At 37.4% G+C, this 17,463-nt stretch overlaps 1 protein-coding gene across 2 annotated transcripts in view; it reads left to right on the top strand.

Annotated features, from left to right (window-relative positions):
• Positions 1 to 17,463, top strand: part of MAGI2 (membrane associated guanylate kinase, WW and PDZ domain containing 2) — a 703,939-nt gene that overhangs the window by 206,361 nt on the left and 480,115 nt on the right. For both annotated transcript variants that reach the window (XM_014308028.2, XM_005423532.3), the window contains exon 2: positions 3,731 to 3,847. In XM_014308028.2, the coding sequence (XP_014163503.1) occupies positions 3,731 to 3,847 (117 nt within the window). The remainder of the gene's footprint in view (positions 1 to 3,730; positions 3,848 to 17,463) is intronic.

The raw sequence follows: 17,463 nt of genomic DNA, 5'->3' as shown, positions 1-17,463 counted from the left end.
CATTTTCTTGGAAATGGCAATTATCTTCGGATTTGTATCTTCTAATGATCTAGAAACTATTCAGTACTCTTTTGTCTCTCTGTTCTTTATTGTATTTCTTTTCTGATTGGTTTTTTCTACTAGATTTTATAAAGACAAGCAAACATGAGAGAAATGCCTTAGAACACTGTAAAAAGTTATACTTTGCTCATTAGATTCATAAGTATAGCATGCAAGCAGAGCAGTTTTTAGTTCAGCCAAGTGTGTCTTATTCTGTAATGTCTGGAATCAACTTCAGTCATGGTTATGAGTTTGCCATCATGATTGGTAGCTGTACCTAAACCACACATACATTATGCAAGAGATCATTACTGGAAGTATTTAATTCACAACCTATGTTTCTCAGCTAGCAAAGCAAGGGGATTCATTGGAGTGAAATGAAACTGAAACAGAGCACAGGCCTCAAGCCAGCCAAAAGAAAATAAAGCATAAAAGCACTGCATGGCTGCAAGCCAGTGAATGCTCCATCACACAGTTGTCAGCCTCCTCCTGAGGCAGTGGCCAAAGAACCCTTTATATCATGGTCTCTGGGTTGGGCTCCTTAAGCTTGAGGTGTATAACACCTCTGACACACACCAGTGCTTCCTGCTGCTGTCACATGCAGTGAGCAGGATGTGGCCTGGGGGAGCTCCTTCCCTCTGAGCTCCAGCTTGGGGGCCCTAGCAGGACAAGGGATTTGTGGAATGGCACGATGGGCACCGGGGGTCCCTGGGCGCCATCCCCAGCTCCCCCACTGTGGGCAGCTGGGAATAAGAGAAAAGAAGGGGGTTGGGTTAATGTCAGGAATTTTTCAACATCTCAGTAACTTTCAGTGTTCTATAAAAAGAGAAAATAAATGGAAGCTGAATTCTACAGAAACCAAGTCAGTCACTTGTCTAACAGCGCTGGATAGGGCCATTAAATAGTAGTTACTGACTGTAAAAGTGCTTTTACCCTGTTTCTTTTTCTATGAACCTGCTGTCAATGTCACCGTTCTTCTTTCCCTCCCAAGTAAACCAGATGATAACATTTTCTGTGTCTTATTTTCAGCCTTTTGGAGGACATAATCCTATTACTATTACACATGCTATTCTTGCTTTATATAGTCTGTAACACAAACTGTAATTCAATGCTGCTGAATCAAGGCTGGTTTACATATTTGCAATTCACTACAGTTTTCTTTCAAAAAGTCTTCTGGATTCATAACTGCACACACAAGATGTTCTTCTGATTGTGCTTCAAAAGGATCAGGCTGCTCCAAAGTTTAGGTACTTTAAATACCACAAAAGCACTTCTGGAGTCAATATGCTTTAAAAAAGCATCAGGTAAAACTACAGAACTTTTTAGGGGAGAAAAGCAAAAGAATGACAATTGAAAGGATGAAGTAAAAATATACTACATCTACTTTTTTGAGCTCTAGAACTATTTTATTTTTTAAAATTTCTAGGAGAAAAAATTCATTGTTATACCAGATAAAAAAAAGAAAGTAGCTTATGCCCAAAGTATTGAAAAATATTAATTCGTTCGACAACAAAATTACTTTTGAAGAAGAAAATTTTTAATTGTACATCGTAGTTAATTGTAGTTAATCTGACTGCTCTTTAAAATGCACAAAACTCTATACTATATACTCAGATATTAAGAAAAAATTATATTGTTTCCATTGTGCTTGGAAGTTTTATTTCCTCTGCACCATGATTTTATTTCTGTTTATTTCTCTTAGAAACTTATTTTTGAATTGCATGTAACAAATGCAAGGCTGTAGGCATCTCTTCCTGTAAATACACATTTTTTATCTAGTTTGGAATATACAATTTGCCAAAAAGATCAGGTGACTCTTTTTATGAAGTGCTTAGGAGGTTTTAGTGCATTCATTATGCATGTTGAACTAAATGAACTAAATGGCTGTGCTTGAAATGAGAGGCTGTAAATAAAAAATCCACTTTGAGGGTCAGAAATCTGTGTAGGTTCCTAAACTTACTAATGTTATAAGCTGAATGATTCAGGTTTGTGTCAGTGGGCAGGCTACAGCTGCTGTTCCCGAGCTGGCATTTTCTCAGGCTGCCAAAAAGCATCTGCATCACTGGGCATGTTCTGTATATTAGAGTGAGAAGAGCAAGAGCTGCAGGACCTTTGCAGCCGATCACGAAGGAGAGCAGACTCAGAGAGTTTCTCTGCAGTCTCCTCAGAAATCTCAAAAGAAATTTGAAGTAAGGATTGTGTCATCGGCCAAAACTTTTCTATTGCAAGAAACAGGGTTAGTGGTACGAAGTAGTAGATTAATTAGAGCTTGAGGATCCTGGAAGAACAGAGATCCATATGGAAGTTCTCAGCCTCAGGGAACCAGGCATACAGGTATTTTGTGGCTTCTGAGCTGGGGTGCTTTTTCCCCCCTTCTTTTGATTATGAAAGTTTGCTGGCTTTTTTGCCTTTATCTAAAGAAGAGAGAAATTATTTGTAAGCATTTTGTAAACCTGAAACAAAAGGTTTTGAAGTTACTGACAAAGAGCAGCAGTAATAGCATTATGGACTGATAGTAGGTAGATAAGTAGGAATATCTGTAAGAAGAAATATATTTGAATTTATAACCATTTGTGCTCTTCAGTGACTTTTCAAATAATTTGGTAGAGATGTTATGTGTTCCTATTTACAGGAAAATCTTTATATAGTGTAAGTCAATAAGGCTTTTGGCAGAGGGTTCAATAGCAAATGACATTTGAAAAAATGTTTTAAGGTTGCATGTGTGAAGCAACAAGTTAGGGATCTATCTACTTGCAATTTTTCATCTTGGGAATATATGTCAGAACTCAATGTAGTAATGATTTTCTATATTTTTCCTATGTCAGAATTTCAGAGAGAGAAGAAATTGAGTTATTTATAGACTTTTCCATAATTATATATTTGATCCCTATTCAAGGTTAAGAGAAATTGGGAGGAACTATATTGGAAAATTCTTATTAATCATGTTGGATTAGATTTATAGATATGCCTTTCATAGTGGAACATCTTCCAGTCAGTAGCTGAAATTGTTTTGTCCTAAAGTCATAGTAAAAGTGGCAAATACAAGGTTTTAAACTCAGTTTTTCCCCCATGTGCACTGCTTTGCTGGGATGTTGTAATACCATTTTTGGTGGTGGAAATAAAATATGAACCCTCGTTTTTTATAGTGTCTCTTTCAATTGCGAGTTCTGTCAATATAAATAAACCAGAACATATAACATTTATGTGATCACTAAATACAGCCACATTTCATTCTGGTTACAAATGGACTAAAACCACTGAGCACTGCAGAGAGATTTTGAACCAAGATTTTTAGTTTAATAAGAAATGGGAAATTGATACATAGTCATGGGAAATATAATACCTAATACTTTATTATTTAGATACATATACAGGTAGTTGTATGATAACATGTTCAAGTTTTGTGTAGAAAGAAAATTGACAGCTCTGTCTATAATCCTATATTTATTTCCTGAACTGTACAGACTTAGCCAGTTATTTGTTATTAACTTTTTCTAACCTTTACAATTATCTATAGTAAAAAAGACTGTATCAACCACATGCTTTAACCAGAAAGTTCTGTGTGCTTTTTGTCCTCCACTGGGACAGAACCATGAAGGAAAATGACCACAAAGACTTCACAAGTGATTCATTGCTTCCATCAAAGCAATATAATTTTAAATTGTACTTGCATTTGTCTTTTCCCTGACAGGAGGCATCGTTGATAAGGACCTTCGTCACTACCTCAATCTACGGTTCCAGAAAGGTTCGGTGGACCACGAGCTCCAGCAGATCATAAGAGACAATCTCTACCTCCGCACCGTGCCATGTAAGTAGGGTGGAGATGGACAAACCTGCCTTTTTAGTGTCAGTAGACTGTCTGGGTGAGTGCTGCTGAGGCCCTTTGCAATGCATGAAGAGGTGGTCTGTGGATAAAAGAGCCTTCCTGTAAATAGATTTGTGGCTTGGTTCCAGTTTTCTACATTACTGCTGAGAAATTCAGCTGTGCAACACTGATGTTTTCGTGGTGTTTTCAGAGCTGTAATTTCATAAAGTCTGTCTCTAGAATAATAATAATATTATTTCTTCTGTAGTCTCAGAAAGCACAAATTTTAAGAGAAAAAAACACCTGTTTTCTGGGCTGGTTCAGTGGATATCCAACAGAGAGAGTTTGATCTGCGTCATATTTCACATATCCATTATGTAATAATGCTATTGGATTTAGAAAGCAATAGGGCAGCAGAAGAAATGTATAAACTAGATTTTGTTTGAATGCAACAGGCATGGCGATGAAAGTTTCTACTGTCTTGCATATGTGTTTGTTGCCACATAAGTCAATATTCAAAATGTTCTGAAACCTCTAAAATAGTTTTTGTTGTATTGATCATATTCAGCTACTTCAACAGTGGACATGAAATTAAGCAGAGTCACGCAAGCCATGCCTGACTGTCAGGGCCATGCCTTTCAGAACAGATCTGCTTGGCTGACAGACAATATATCATTTAACTGAAGTTCCATTATTCTTCCCTCATAAAATAATTGCTTAGCAGACATGAAATGGGTCTTCTGGTTTTGGCAAATAGGGGTGCACTTTTGAACTTCAAGGCTTGACACTGGAATGATAGGCAGAGGAAGGTGTACTGAGTAAGTGGCTGTGCTATTTACATGGTAATGACAGGGTACTCTGAAAGCTGAGTTTTTGTGGATGCTACTGTGTGTTTTTTCTTTCATAATTTTAAAGAATGGATCTTTGAAAAGACCCTCCTAAAAAAATAAATATAAATTCCTAATGTTCCATTTGCAACTGATCAGAAAGGAAGGTGGAGAAAAATATTTAAAAATTATTACATGTATGCAGAAAACAAAAAATGTTATATTTGTGTGAGAGTTATGATGAATTAGGTTTGCCTGAAAATGCTGAGAAACATCACAGCTGAAGTGGAAATGCATGTACAAAAAAATTGGAGACTAAATCCCACTACGAAGGATGTCTGTGAGCATCATTAGCCTAAGCATGTTCTTATTATAACCCCAGTCCATGCTCATTAGTGCCACTGGTTCAGGTTAAAAAAGGAAAACACAACAATATTGCAAATACTGCACACAAGTGTATAACAGACACTGTCAGCAATATGGGCACAATGAGTATTTTTTGAAGTTGTTTTGTTTTCATTCAAGGCAATAATAAATTGGTGTCAAGTAAAGTACAGTACTCACAGAAGCAAATTTGTCATTCAAAATGTAACACTACAACCACAAAGACTACAATTTGGAACCTATAAAAAATACAACCTTTTCTTTTTGCTGTGGCTTCTCCATCTTCTGTGTCACTTTAGGTTGCTAAATTCTTAGGTCATTATTGTATTATATAGTGAGCATTTTTGACTAAGTAAAAACTACATTTTGAAATATACTATAGTGTTGCAGATGGCAGGTGCTGATTTGCCAGGTAAGTTGGCAAATATTCTTGGAGAGTGGAGGATTCTTTTCAGTAGTAGTGGTAGGAAAAAAAACAACCAGAAAAACTTCCATAGTGCCTAATTGGTATATTTTCTTCAAAATTTTCTTGAAAAGTCTATGAAAGTAATCCTTTTTCAAAGTGGGTATTTAAAAAAGGAAGAAATTATCAAACACAGATAGGATGATATCTCATTAGCTAAAGAATTTTTCATAATCAGTCAAATAAAAAGGACACTATCACACAGTTTGCAACCAAAATTTTCTCTAAATCATAATTGTGGTGAAAATATTTTTTTAATTCAATTTTACTCTGTCCCCAGCATTCATGCCTAGGAGGGAAAATGTTCTCAACTACTTTCTTATTTTCATATAACTTAACTAATTTTTGAATCACAAACTTACCTTTCAAGGGCATTGGTATTCGAAATGTTCTGCTCTGGGCAGTATTTTATTTTTAAGCTCTGTACATAGTCTAAGAGTACTGCTTGGTTATCCTTAGTATACAGTGGTAGTGTTTAACTGCCTGTACCACTGCCCACAAGTTCACTTATGAGTGCACCTAACCATGAACTTATTACAAATCTGTCAACAGATACCAACATAGCAAAAGCAGCACTCATTTTTGTCCACTCCTTGTGCAGAAAAATAGAGAGGGAAACCCAACTGCAGGCAGTATAGACTTAATTTCCAATGACAAGGTTGTAACTTGCACTTAGAGGGGGAAAAAGATGGAAAAATAGGTGGCAACATTTTCCTTTTAAAAATGTGTCTACAATCTTTGCTCTGTTACGGAGGCATAATTGCCAGTAAAACCATGAGAATGTTTATAGAGAGTCCTTGACCTCAAGTTTTTCTGTCCTCTGCTTTCTGTTCACACTGGCAGCACCATCCCCAGCAGCGCAGTGGGCATGACCATGGGTTTCTCAGACTCTGAGGTCGGACTAAGTCATCTTTCACTTGCATTTTATGAGTGAGTATTCTCTATGAAACCAGGAAGCAGAGAACTAATCCATACCTCTTTTAAATCAGGATAAGCCAACTCAAGTTAGACAACTGAACTAGTTTTTACTAAAAACTGAATAAGGTTGGGCTTTGGACTCAACCTTGGCAGTATCTAAAGCCAGGCTGGAAAAGGCCTTATAGAACCAGCTCTAGTGGGAGGTGTCACAGCCCATGATAGGGAGTGCTGGACTAGATGACCTTTGAGGACTCTTCCCATCCCTTAACATTCTATGACTTCAGGTAAGACTTTGAATTGTCTATTATACAAGTGCACGTCCCTGTGTACACCAAAGAATAGATGGGCCAGAATCATATGATGTGATGATAATGGATAAATTCTGCCCTCAGAAATTGTAACCCCTGGGAATGCGATGACTTGGTTCGGTTTGTGATCCTTAGGTTCCTCTATTATTGCTAATGCGGTGCCCTGTTCTACTGAATTAGAAGTGACCATATAACCCTGAGAGTCAAATGCTGCCTTCCATAAGTGTCACAGGTCTCAGTGCATATGAAATTGATTTTCCCTGCATTGCCAACAGGAATGATATGGATATGTCCCAGGGTAGGATGTACAATTGTATTTGCAGCAGTCAAGATGCAGCTGTTATCAAGGCAGTTTTGGGGAAAGTTCCTTATTTTCCAGTTTCAGAAAACCTAGCTGAAGTTTGTGTCATGCATTTTCTTCCCCTTTTCCTGTTTGTAGAATTTTAGCACTTTTTAGGTCCTAAACTTACTCCTGAAGATATTTAGGAGCACTACTGTGCACTACTACGTTTTACCATGCCTACAGAAAAATAGGCATGGTGAAACAAGGTAGCTTTCAGCACTGTCTGACACTATCCATCCAAATCTAGGGATTTGGAGAACAGACACAAAACACACGCAGGGCTCTGAATGCTATAGTCAGAGAACACCTTGGTCATGCTGCATCTTGTGCTGGGTAGTGCTCTCAGCAAACTGCAGTTGCCATGTGGGCAAGCAGCTTTCCAGTCTTTACTATTGTGAGAAGAGGTAGCTCTAGCTCTGTGTCATCTCAGGAATAAAGCTTTGAGGAGAGTAAATCACAGGAAAGCAGTTTTGGTAGTGACACTCATGGCCAGACCTATCTCCTTTGATATGTCCTTTCCATCAATTGAAAATTCCATTTCTTTAAGAGCTGGCAAAACAGGGTAGCTGTGGTTGAAAACAGAATCAGTGTATGCTTCCTTTCCAGACAGGGAATGTGAAATTATAGTGGAAAACATTGTGATTTAACAGCACTGTAAAAAGTCAAGGACAAGCTAATTCATAAAAGTAAAAAGTCATCCATTAATTGGAAGAGAAGCTCATTGATATCCTCTGGGATATAACTTCAGATTGACAGTAGCTCAGATGGTCTATCCTGCTGGAGGATGTAGGAGGATGCAGCCCAGGAAGGCTTTCTTCACAGTGAAAATGGGGAAAAAATAGCTTTAAAAACATTATGGGGATGAGGAAGCTTCCTTCCTAGTCTTTCAGTTTAGAATAAAAAGGAATGATGTAAGAATAGAGAGGATTGTGTATGTGGCTCAGCCTTACAGTACTGGATACTGCAGTGTTACCATTAGCACAGAAATTGGAGGAAGGAAGGATGTTTTATTTAAGACATTTATCAGCAGCACAGGAAAAAAAGTTAAGTTTGTAACTGAGCCATATGTTGTATTTGAGTGTCCAGGGGCAAGAAATGGAATCATTATGAGCAGCAGTTTCCTACATACCAAATTGGGATACAAATTCTCCTTTTTCTCAGCTTTCCTGTTGATGCCATGGGTGCTGTGTGTTAGGTGAATATGATTAACACTGAACTGCAAATATGATGCCTATGAACACTTAATAAGTCACTTCCACTGTGACTTATTTTTTTACATCTTTTGTGAATATTTAGATTTAGTTCATTTTGAGTCAACATAAATAAGAGCTCATTTTCAAATATAGTTTTGTTCTATTGTATTAGTATAGTCTGGTCTACATATAAATTTAACCCTCATGCTGCAATTTGTCTGTATATTGCTGAAATGTTATATCTTACAGCATGCTTACGTTTGCTGTCTAGTCCTCTTCCCAGAAGAAAAAGTACATGCAGTGATTCATTTTTTTCTGGGTGTTGGTTTTATTTATCATATATAGTAAAAGTAGAGCCATTAGCTTACCCTTTGGTGATACTAAAGTCAATAAAATATGTTTATACTTGAAGCTGCAGGGGAATTCACACTTTCAGACCTGAAGATATCTCCATCTGCAAAACAGTGCAAAACAAAGGAAGTCATTCTTTCTATCAGAGAAGTGCAATATATTGGCAAACCTTAGTCATTCATAATCTACTTCGTGGGTACCAATCAGAAATAAAGAACTTCTGGGAGTGGCAAACCTTAGTCATTCATAATCTACTTTGTGGGTACCAATCAGAAGACATTCTGATTCTTACCAATGTAAGACATTCCTCTCCTGATGATAGGTGTTATCATAGTTTTTATTTCTTCTATTACCTCTTATTTGGTCACAATAATTAGTAAATACTGAATTAAATCCATGTTACATACTTAGGTTTTCATATGAGTCTTCTAATTTCCAAGCTGAGGAAAGAGTTGCAGAATTCAAGCTGGGAATATTGGTTGAGGGTAGCCAGACTCAGAAGTTCTCTGTGCATAGTTCTGCTGCTCTGGATAAAGTTGTGAGCTGTACCTGACTAATCCATATTTGGACAAATATTCAGCCTTTCAAATCTTTTTTTGAAAAATGCTTTTTTTCTTGTTCTTAAAGTGTATAGCCAAGAAAATTGAAATGGAAATGTGTGAAACAGACTTGCCAATGGTATAATGTATTTTTCTTACAAGTTTGTTTATGTCAAAAGTATCTTACAAGAGGTATTGTCAGTGAAAGAGCTGCCAGTTTGACGTCATATGGAGCTATTGCTAGGATAAAATAACCTGTGCTTAGCATACCATACTGCCAAGAAATGTCTGCATCGCTGGAAATAACAGTACCTAGCTTTAATGACTACATTATTCTTCCAGTGTTAGCTATTGCTTAGACTTTGATGGTTCAGAATAGAGCAATGCAGAGCTCTTAAAAATGTTCTTGTTGTGTATCTCATGGAGCACATCTCCAAAGTGTACTAAAAGTGAGGTCATTGGCATCTCAAGCAAACTCAGGTTTGTGAGATGAGGGCCCCACTGTACTGCTTGCAGAACAGCCACGTCTACCAGAAGATGAGAGAGTTGTCACTGCTTCCAACAACAGACAGCCTAAATAGAAGAGGAAAAGAGCAGCTGAAAAAAGCCACCGAGCACCAACAATGCCTGAAATGTCCTGCATGAGGTGGAGTGGTGGTTAAACTATTGCCTGTGAAGTTTCCTTTCTTTTCCACTGCTGCATTCAGTATTCTTGATTACCCACTGAAAATGCACTTGGGGCTATGACCTGTTTTTCTGAGGGCACTGCGAATTCCTGGTCAAAAGAATTTGGCTTATACATCTTTGTACTGAGTTTTCATGTTATTTTATGAGACCTTTTGTCTGTTTCAGAGCAGGGTAGTAAAGGTTGGAGTCAACTTCTCCATCAGTTTGTACAAAGCATTGGCTGTGCCCAGAGCATCTTTGGGCTGCAGGCGCTGCATTGCCTTCAGTAGGAAGTAGATAAAAATAAAACCAGGGGAAAAAATTAAAATTTATTTATCAAGGTGAGCCCCAATTTTAATTAAGGTCTAGGGTAAACAGATGTCCAGACTATAACTACAAATAACAACACCGATGGAAAATACTGTCTGTTAGTCATGAGAGAGAAAATTTACATAGTTTCTGTCTTTTTTCCTCAGAAATTTCTCAGTTCTACATATTGGGGACATCAGCTTTCAGGTATTCAGTGACTAAGTACTCACCTTAACATGTATGCAAAGAAAACAAATACAGTTCAAGAAGAAGGGAGGAAGGAATGTGTCTGGTGTGGTATGACTGTAGTAGGAAGTGAGAACAGTTGAAACAAAACAAAGAGGTGTAGTTGTGTACCACTTCTGATACTGTAGCTTAAATGTTCCATAAAGGTTGCATGAAGACATTAGGATGCTTTCATTGGCTGTAGAGTTACAACAGTTCTGTTTCTCAGAGATTTTTGCACCCAAATCACATCTAGAAGACATTGTGGCTGCTAATTCTGTCCCCTACTCCCATTCTTCCCACCTCTTTATTCCCTCCTTTCTGCTCTTTTAAATACCATGCTTTTTCTCCCATTTTAAAAACCAAATCATCCAAAATCAGTATTTTTTTTTAGTAAAACAGTGCCAGTATAAATTATTTTTCTAACAGGTAATCTGGTGTCCTGCCAACTGGAAAGTTGATACAATACCACTAAAGTCACTAAAAGTTTTAGCAGTGAAAAAAAGGATAAGAAAATGCTCTGAAATTGCAAACCCAATCTTTCTAAAGCTGCTTTCCTACAAAAGTGTATCACATATTGTCACATATTTTCCTTCACTGATGTTACCTCGCATGTGATTTAAAGACTGATGCCAAGTATCTCGGGTTGCTCATCACATCTGTCTGGAGTTATTTATATGTGATATAATACATGCATAACTCCAGATGAGAGTTTAGTTACAACAGTTTTGCTGATTGTCCCCAGGAATCAACAAGTGTTTATTTAAACTCTGAGGAGGCTCACTAGTGTTGCAAAATGGGTTCTCTAATTCCCGTGATACCAAAAAGGTAAAGGATGGTGGCATTTTTAAATGAGTTTTGATGATAGCCCTAATTTTATTGATTACTAGCAGCAAACTGGAAGGGTAGTAGCATGAATCTGGTGAAGTACCTTGCCTCAGCAGAACTAGAATAGCAAACAATAGCAGAGGCCACAAATAACTTATTTCACAAGTGCAAGTCATGGTTCTTGAGTAGCCTAAAGCAGCTGGAAGTTTGTGTAGAGGTTGTATCTCCCTATGACTGTAGGCTTTTCAAGCCTGAAGGTCTTAAATATACTACTGATCTTTCTCCTTAAATAAGCAAAGTATCTTAGAAATTTAAGAATTACAAATATGATGAACAGAACTGGCAGCATTGTTGAATATAAGTTTCCTATGATTTCTAAAGTATTTTTTTCCTACATGATCTTTCCAATTTGCCTTTTGATGTTAAAAGATTTAAAAATATATCCTCTAGGTAAATTTAATCTCCATCTGCATGCAGTCAGATAGGTCAAAAATTGATTTTTTTCTTAAGGTAAGCTGAGATACTCTAAATATCTGTGTTTTCTCTCAGTCTGGATAAGATAAACTGTCAGAGACAGTTAAGTGGATAATCTTTACTTGGTGATTTTTAGCTGAAGAACAACTGAACAATGAACATGGGACACCAAAAGCTGTCCTTAGAAATTCAGAACAATAGCAACAAAAAAAAGAGTTGTGTAAAATAATCAATATTCTGAACTGAATGACCAGTTAAACTACTAAATCGGTATTTGCATCATCAAACAAAAAGGTCCAATATCAGCTTTGAGAGGATGTGCTTCTTTTGGTTTTTTCTCTTCTGAAGCTTTCATCTACAACCATAAGAAAAGCAAATGAGTGGTAGTAATGATGGATCAGGAGTAGATCATCTGGTGCCTACTGAGAAATTTATGTGAATTTGTAAGCACTTGGCCAAGTTCGCCAAATAACCAACTTCTCACATTTATGTCTCTGAAGTGCACCTGCAGCTCAGCAGTCTCCTCACACCAGCTGGAGCCCAGGTCCTTCCTGGTCTGTTTGGACACCCTGCTCTGTGCCACCACTCCCTTCATTCATAAAGGTCACTAACTACATTCATGAAACTATACGACCTTAGATGTTTCTTGAAAATTTAAGATTTTCCCACCTGTAGAGAGGAAGGCACAACTTTCTGTATATTTTCTGTGTCTTACAAAAAAGGAAAGAATTTCAACCTTCTGTGCATGATAAGCTTAGGTCAATGGACAAGTGTCTCTAATGGCACCATGTTTTAGATAAAAAAGTACCCTGGCTAGAATAAAGCCTTTTGAGAAGAAAAAACATTAGAGAATGAAGATTATAGAGGTGCTGTAATGCCTGAAGAGGTGCTTAAGACCTGAAGAGTAAATAAAATTTTGGTTTCATCAATAGGGGAGAGATTAATTTGTAACTTACTGGCTGAAAAACTGTTATGAGGAAACTCCTCTCCTGCAAGTCCTTTTCTTTTTATTTTCCTGTATCCTGAGGATACTACTGTCCTGGTTTTGACCCATGACAGTTTGTCAAAACTTTATATTTCTGCTTTATCTCCAGGTTTTGTTTCTATCTAATGCATTTTTCTTTTACTAATGTATTACTGTTATTAACATATCAACCTCTTGACTAGCTATCAATCTACTATAGATTATTCAAATAATTCTGTCAAATTTATTCCACTGAGTCTGAATAGAGAAACTTTGTTACTGTTGAGATGGCAGAAATATATTTTGGTTAGAAAAAAATAATTAGAATAATGCAGAGGTTCCAGACCTCTGTATTTCAAATGAAAGCAAGGATCTGGATTTAAATGCAGAACAGTGTTGTAATTTTGGCTTTTAAATTCTTGTCTTTGAATTTTAGAAGCTTGCATGGACATATATTACAGGGTCTAGAAAGCACTATGCTTTTCAGTGAAGAGACCAGATTTTCTTAGTAAATTACAGATTTTCTTAGTAAATTACATTTGCTATTGTTATTTCCTATTTTATCAATGTGTTTTTTGTTGCAACTAATCACTAATACCTGTTATATGTTGCTAAGATATTTTCACATTGCTCACAAAAATAGTGGATGGTTTCATATGGAGGAAAGCACAAAATTCACTCTAGGCTGCTGAAGGTGCAGTCTCCACATGTTGTAGTGGCCTCTAGCTAGTGACACACCAGCACTCACTTTAACTTATCTGTAGTTTCTGATTCCTGTTTTTGATTTTGACTGGTTATTGAGCTTTCCTTTTCAACTTGGTACTGTTATGATTTCTTCAACTCATATTGGTACTGACTTGAGTAGATGCTTGACCAGTTATTTCATTTGGTGTTTTTTAATACAGAGAAACCCAGAAAGGTCTTTTTTTTGTTCTTATACCCCTCCTTGCAAAAATGGAATTTTTTTTTCTGCAGAAGAATCTGTGGAGCCCTTCCTGGTCACAGGTGTGTCAGAAGTCTTGCAGTAAAATTCTGCCCTGCTATGATTCATTTATTTCACAGAACAGTTCATTTAATTGGGAAATGCACATTGCATTGTATTCCTTCTTGAAGAGCTCTTAGAACCCAGAGGACAGGCTAACATTCAATTACCTTTAATTCATTGGCAATTTTATGCTATGGGGGCACTCAAAATGGTGATTTGGCAAGATTTCCTTTCTTACATAAAAGTAGAAGTCACTTTTATATACAATATCCTCGTAGTAGCAGCATCTATAAAAAAATTCTCTTGTTCCCTTAGAGATGTCCTGCTTTGACTCTCACTAAGATGCTGAGTGGTTCTGAGCCTGTACACGTGGTTGGCTCCATATTTATAAACCCTGGCCACTCCCTGCTCAGAACACTCGTGGTTTGGTGTCTGACTCTGAGCCTGCCATAACTGCTCAGGGAAAGGGAGCTTATGACCCCAGGCTGTCGGTTTTACACAGGTTGCAGCTTTAACCAAAGCTGATGCTTAGGGCATGGACTTTTGTAACTTTTGTTCATACAATAAGCAAGGCATATTCGCAAATATATACTTCAAGGTTTATGTCCTCTAGATAAGCTAGTGCAGCTGCCTTCTCAAGAACAGGATAAAAATCAGGCTGGTTTCAAATTTCTCTCTTTTTCTCTTTTTCTGAGTCCTGTGAGGACATGGTGAAAGGTACAGCTGAGTAGTGAGTCATTCTGCTATCCAGGCTTTCATTCAAGGAATATGTGAAATGTAAAGTTCTTCATCAATTACCAAAAATTATTCCCCCTTGTGTATCATGTAGAAGGAGGCTAGCTGTATTATATATTATCTAATCTTTAGTTTATCTTTGTGTACTTCAAAAATAATGGTTATTTCCTATAAAGCTTCAAAACTTGCCATGAGATCATTAGTCACTTTTATCTACACTGCAAATGCATTTCTACTTGTATTAAGAGTTGGGCACCAACAAACTATTATTTAAATACACAATTAAAATTGCACTGAGTCAGAAACATGGCACTTGGAGCCAGAAACAATTTAGTAATCTGGACTGCAAACCATCAGAGAATGGTTGTTGTTCTGTTTTTGTACTTCATAATGCAATGTCCTGGAAGAAAGTGATAAATTTTGGAGAAAATCCTTTCTTTCATCATCTTCACAAAAAGAGAGCATCTAATTACTCCTTTCCTGTTGTCATCCTCGATTTGTTTTGCTCAGCTCTGGCATGTCTGGTAGGTTTTTGCAGGGAGCTTTAATTTCCAGAATCTTCAGAGTAAGATACAGGGTTATTTCTGTCCTGGACCAGAACTGGTCAGTCTGAACTGCAGAAATCAAGTGGAAAGAAACCAGGATATTTGAGGGATTCAGTCTGGACCTTGCTTCCACTAGCTTTCACATTAAAAAAAAAATATATTAGAAGTCTGCATGGGACTGTGTTTCTAAGAGCATTTTTTCCTACCCAGTCGAGGAAAGTAACCAAGCTGTGAGTTGTGAAAATTTTTTTTCTGTTAAGTAATTCCTACTCTATTATATTCTTTTAAAATTCTGAAAAAGCAGCAAAGTCTAAAAGAAAAGAGAAGGCTTCTGCAAGATGCAATTATATTGTCTCTCTGTCCCTCTTTCTTAAATGTGGGAGATTTGAGCAACAATAATAAACATGAGAAAATGTTAGTTCTTGTATAATCCCCCATTAGCATCATAAAAGAAAATTCTGAATAAAGATTAAAGGTTTATTTTTGAAAAAGGAAAAGGCTTCCGATTTAAGTTCTCTCTTCTACAAAATAAGGAAGCTGGAAAGATGAACATAAAGGAAAATGGAGAAGCAAAGCAGAAGGGTTTGTTCAAAAAGGGAAGGCAACAGAATCTGCATGAGGGATGGGGCAGCCTTGGATGTACAGACAGACTGGGGAATGAGATGATGGAAAGCAGTGCCACAGAAAGGAACCCAGGATCCTGGTTGATGCGAAGTTAAACATGAGCCAGCTCATTAGTCTCAGTGCACTCTTCTGGTGGTAATTTTTACTGAGTTTGGAAACATGGAGGGTTGCTGAGGGCATGTGTTTAACTGTGTTATGACCAGAGGCCAGATCATGCTCTCTGGCTCAGGCAAGAACTTCCTGAGGATCATGGCATTGTTGCCATTGTTAAGGACTCATTATGTCATAAACTGCAATATAAAGTGCAATAACTGAGGTTTTTTTTCTCTGCTTTGCAAATGTTTGTGCTCATAAACTATTACCAAAGACTAGGCAGAAGTTTTAAGAGTTTTAAAAGGATAATGATGGATTTGGAGAGACAGTAAGCTCTGACCAAACAATGCGCCTCCTATCCTCCCATGGAGTGACACCTCACAGGTCTCAAGGTACATGACACAGTATCAGACAATGAGGAAATCACCTGTGAAGCCATTTGGGTGGTGGAGGGAATACCAAAGATCACTGTAGAAGGTAGATTTGTAAACATTTGTTTGTGTGATAAATTGATAACTTTCTACAGTTTCCTGCCTTTTGTTAATACTCAATCTGAAACCAGATCTTTGGTTTAGACTGAAGATCATCTTAAACCCAGTTAAAAATATATATGGAGTTCAAAAGAAAAGGCCTTGCATTTCATTTCTTGATACCTTTTCTGATGTGTTACTATTTTTTTACCCATTTCTGCTCTGACCAGTCTTAAGGGAAGGAAGAAATCTACTACCTTAGTTTGGCTGTGAACATAAACTGTAAGTCACTTGAGGGATGACTTTAACCCACTGGTTAAGAACATAAGGAAAATTACACGGGAAGTGTACAGAGAAGCAATCATAACTTGGAGCACAATTTTTGCTGTTCAAGTGAAATATCATGAACTTTCATTGAGTTGAAGTGAGAATTAATTTCATTCTCTATGTCTCTTGTAGAATTTTGTTAAATTACAAGCCTTAGCTTTCTGCAGGTTGGAAAATAACACACCTCTTCCCCAGATAATACAGTGAGGTTTATAGCAGCTTAATTTTCTTTCATTATATGATTCCATGTGGGCCCTATAAAGATGTGATCTGCACAACACTAACAATCTTTCAAAGCTAAAGCTTGAACAAATCAATGTCTCCAGGTCCATTAAACTCAAGCACAAAGCACGTCATGTTCCTGGACAGAAGGATTAATTCTGGGTAAGAATACACAGAAATAATAAAACAGGGAATACAGAAACTAGACTCAACCTGATTATTCCAGAAGTCATTCATAGGAGGGTCTGTAGTGCTCTGGCTCTGTGTTCTTCCACTCCACTTTTATTCTGGTGCAGATCATGGCAAAAGATAGAAAATATCTTCCTGTTATGTGGTCTAGCAGAGGTGTTTTAAATGGGTTCATAGAAACTGCTTCTAATTTCTTGCCATACCAGTGCAGAAAGAGAAGAGAAGGGGGATTTTAGTGAGAGGAAGGAACACTTGAAATGTGGTACGTCTAGTTTTCTGGTTCAAACCGTGTATGTACCCCACTGTGCAGAGCTGCTCTGTTCCCCATGGTTGTGTACTGTCCCTGTTCAGACAGTATTGTGCACTGCTGCAGCATGTGACGGACAGGGAAATCTGTTTCCATGCAATATTCCATATGGCACTGCAGTCTCCCTTCATATCCCATTTCTCCTTTCTTACCCCAAAGAGACATCAGAGAAAATGTGGGAACACAATTTCCTGGGTGAGTATGGAGTGTCCTCATTAACAATGCACAGTCCCAAGCATTTCAAGGTGATGGCTGTGTCTGTGCCACGAGAAACAGATGGAGATGAATGGAAAATAGTGACCCTCTGGGCAGGTGGGAAGGGATTTCTTT

The sequence above is a fragment of the Geospiza fortis genome, unplaced genomic scaffold (genome assembly GCF_000277835.1).
Source record: "Geospiza fortis unplaced genomic scaffold, GeoFor_1.0 scaffold424, whole genome shotgun sequence".
Taxonomy (NCBI): domain Eukaryota; kingdom Metazoa; phylum Chordata; class Aves; order Passeriformes; family Thraupidae; genus Geospiza; species Geospiza fortis.
The sequence above is the reverse complement of the archived record's forward strand: the minus strand, read 5'-3'. Positions and strand labels throughout refer to the sequence as shown.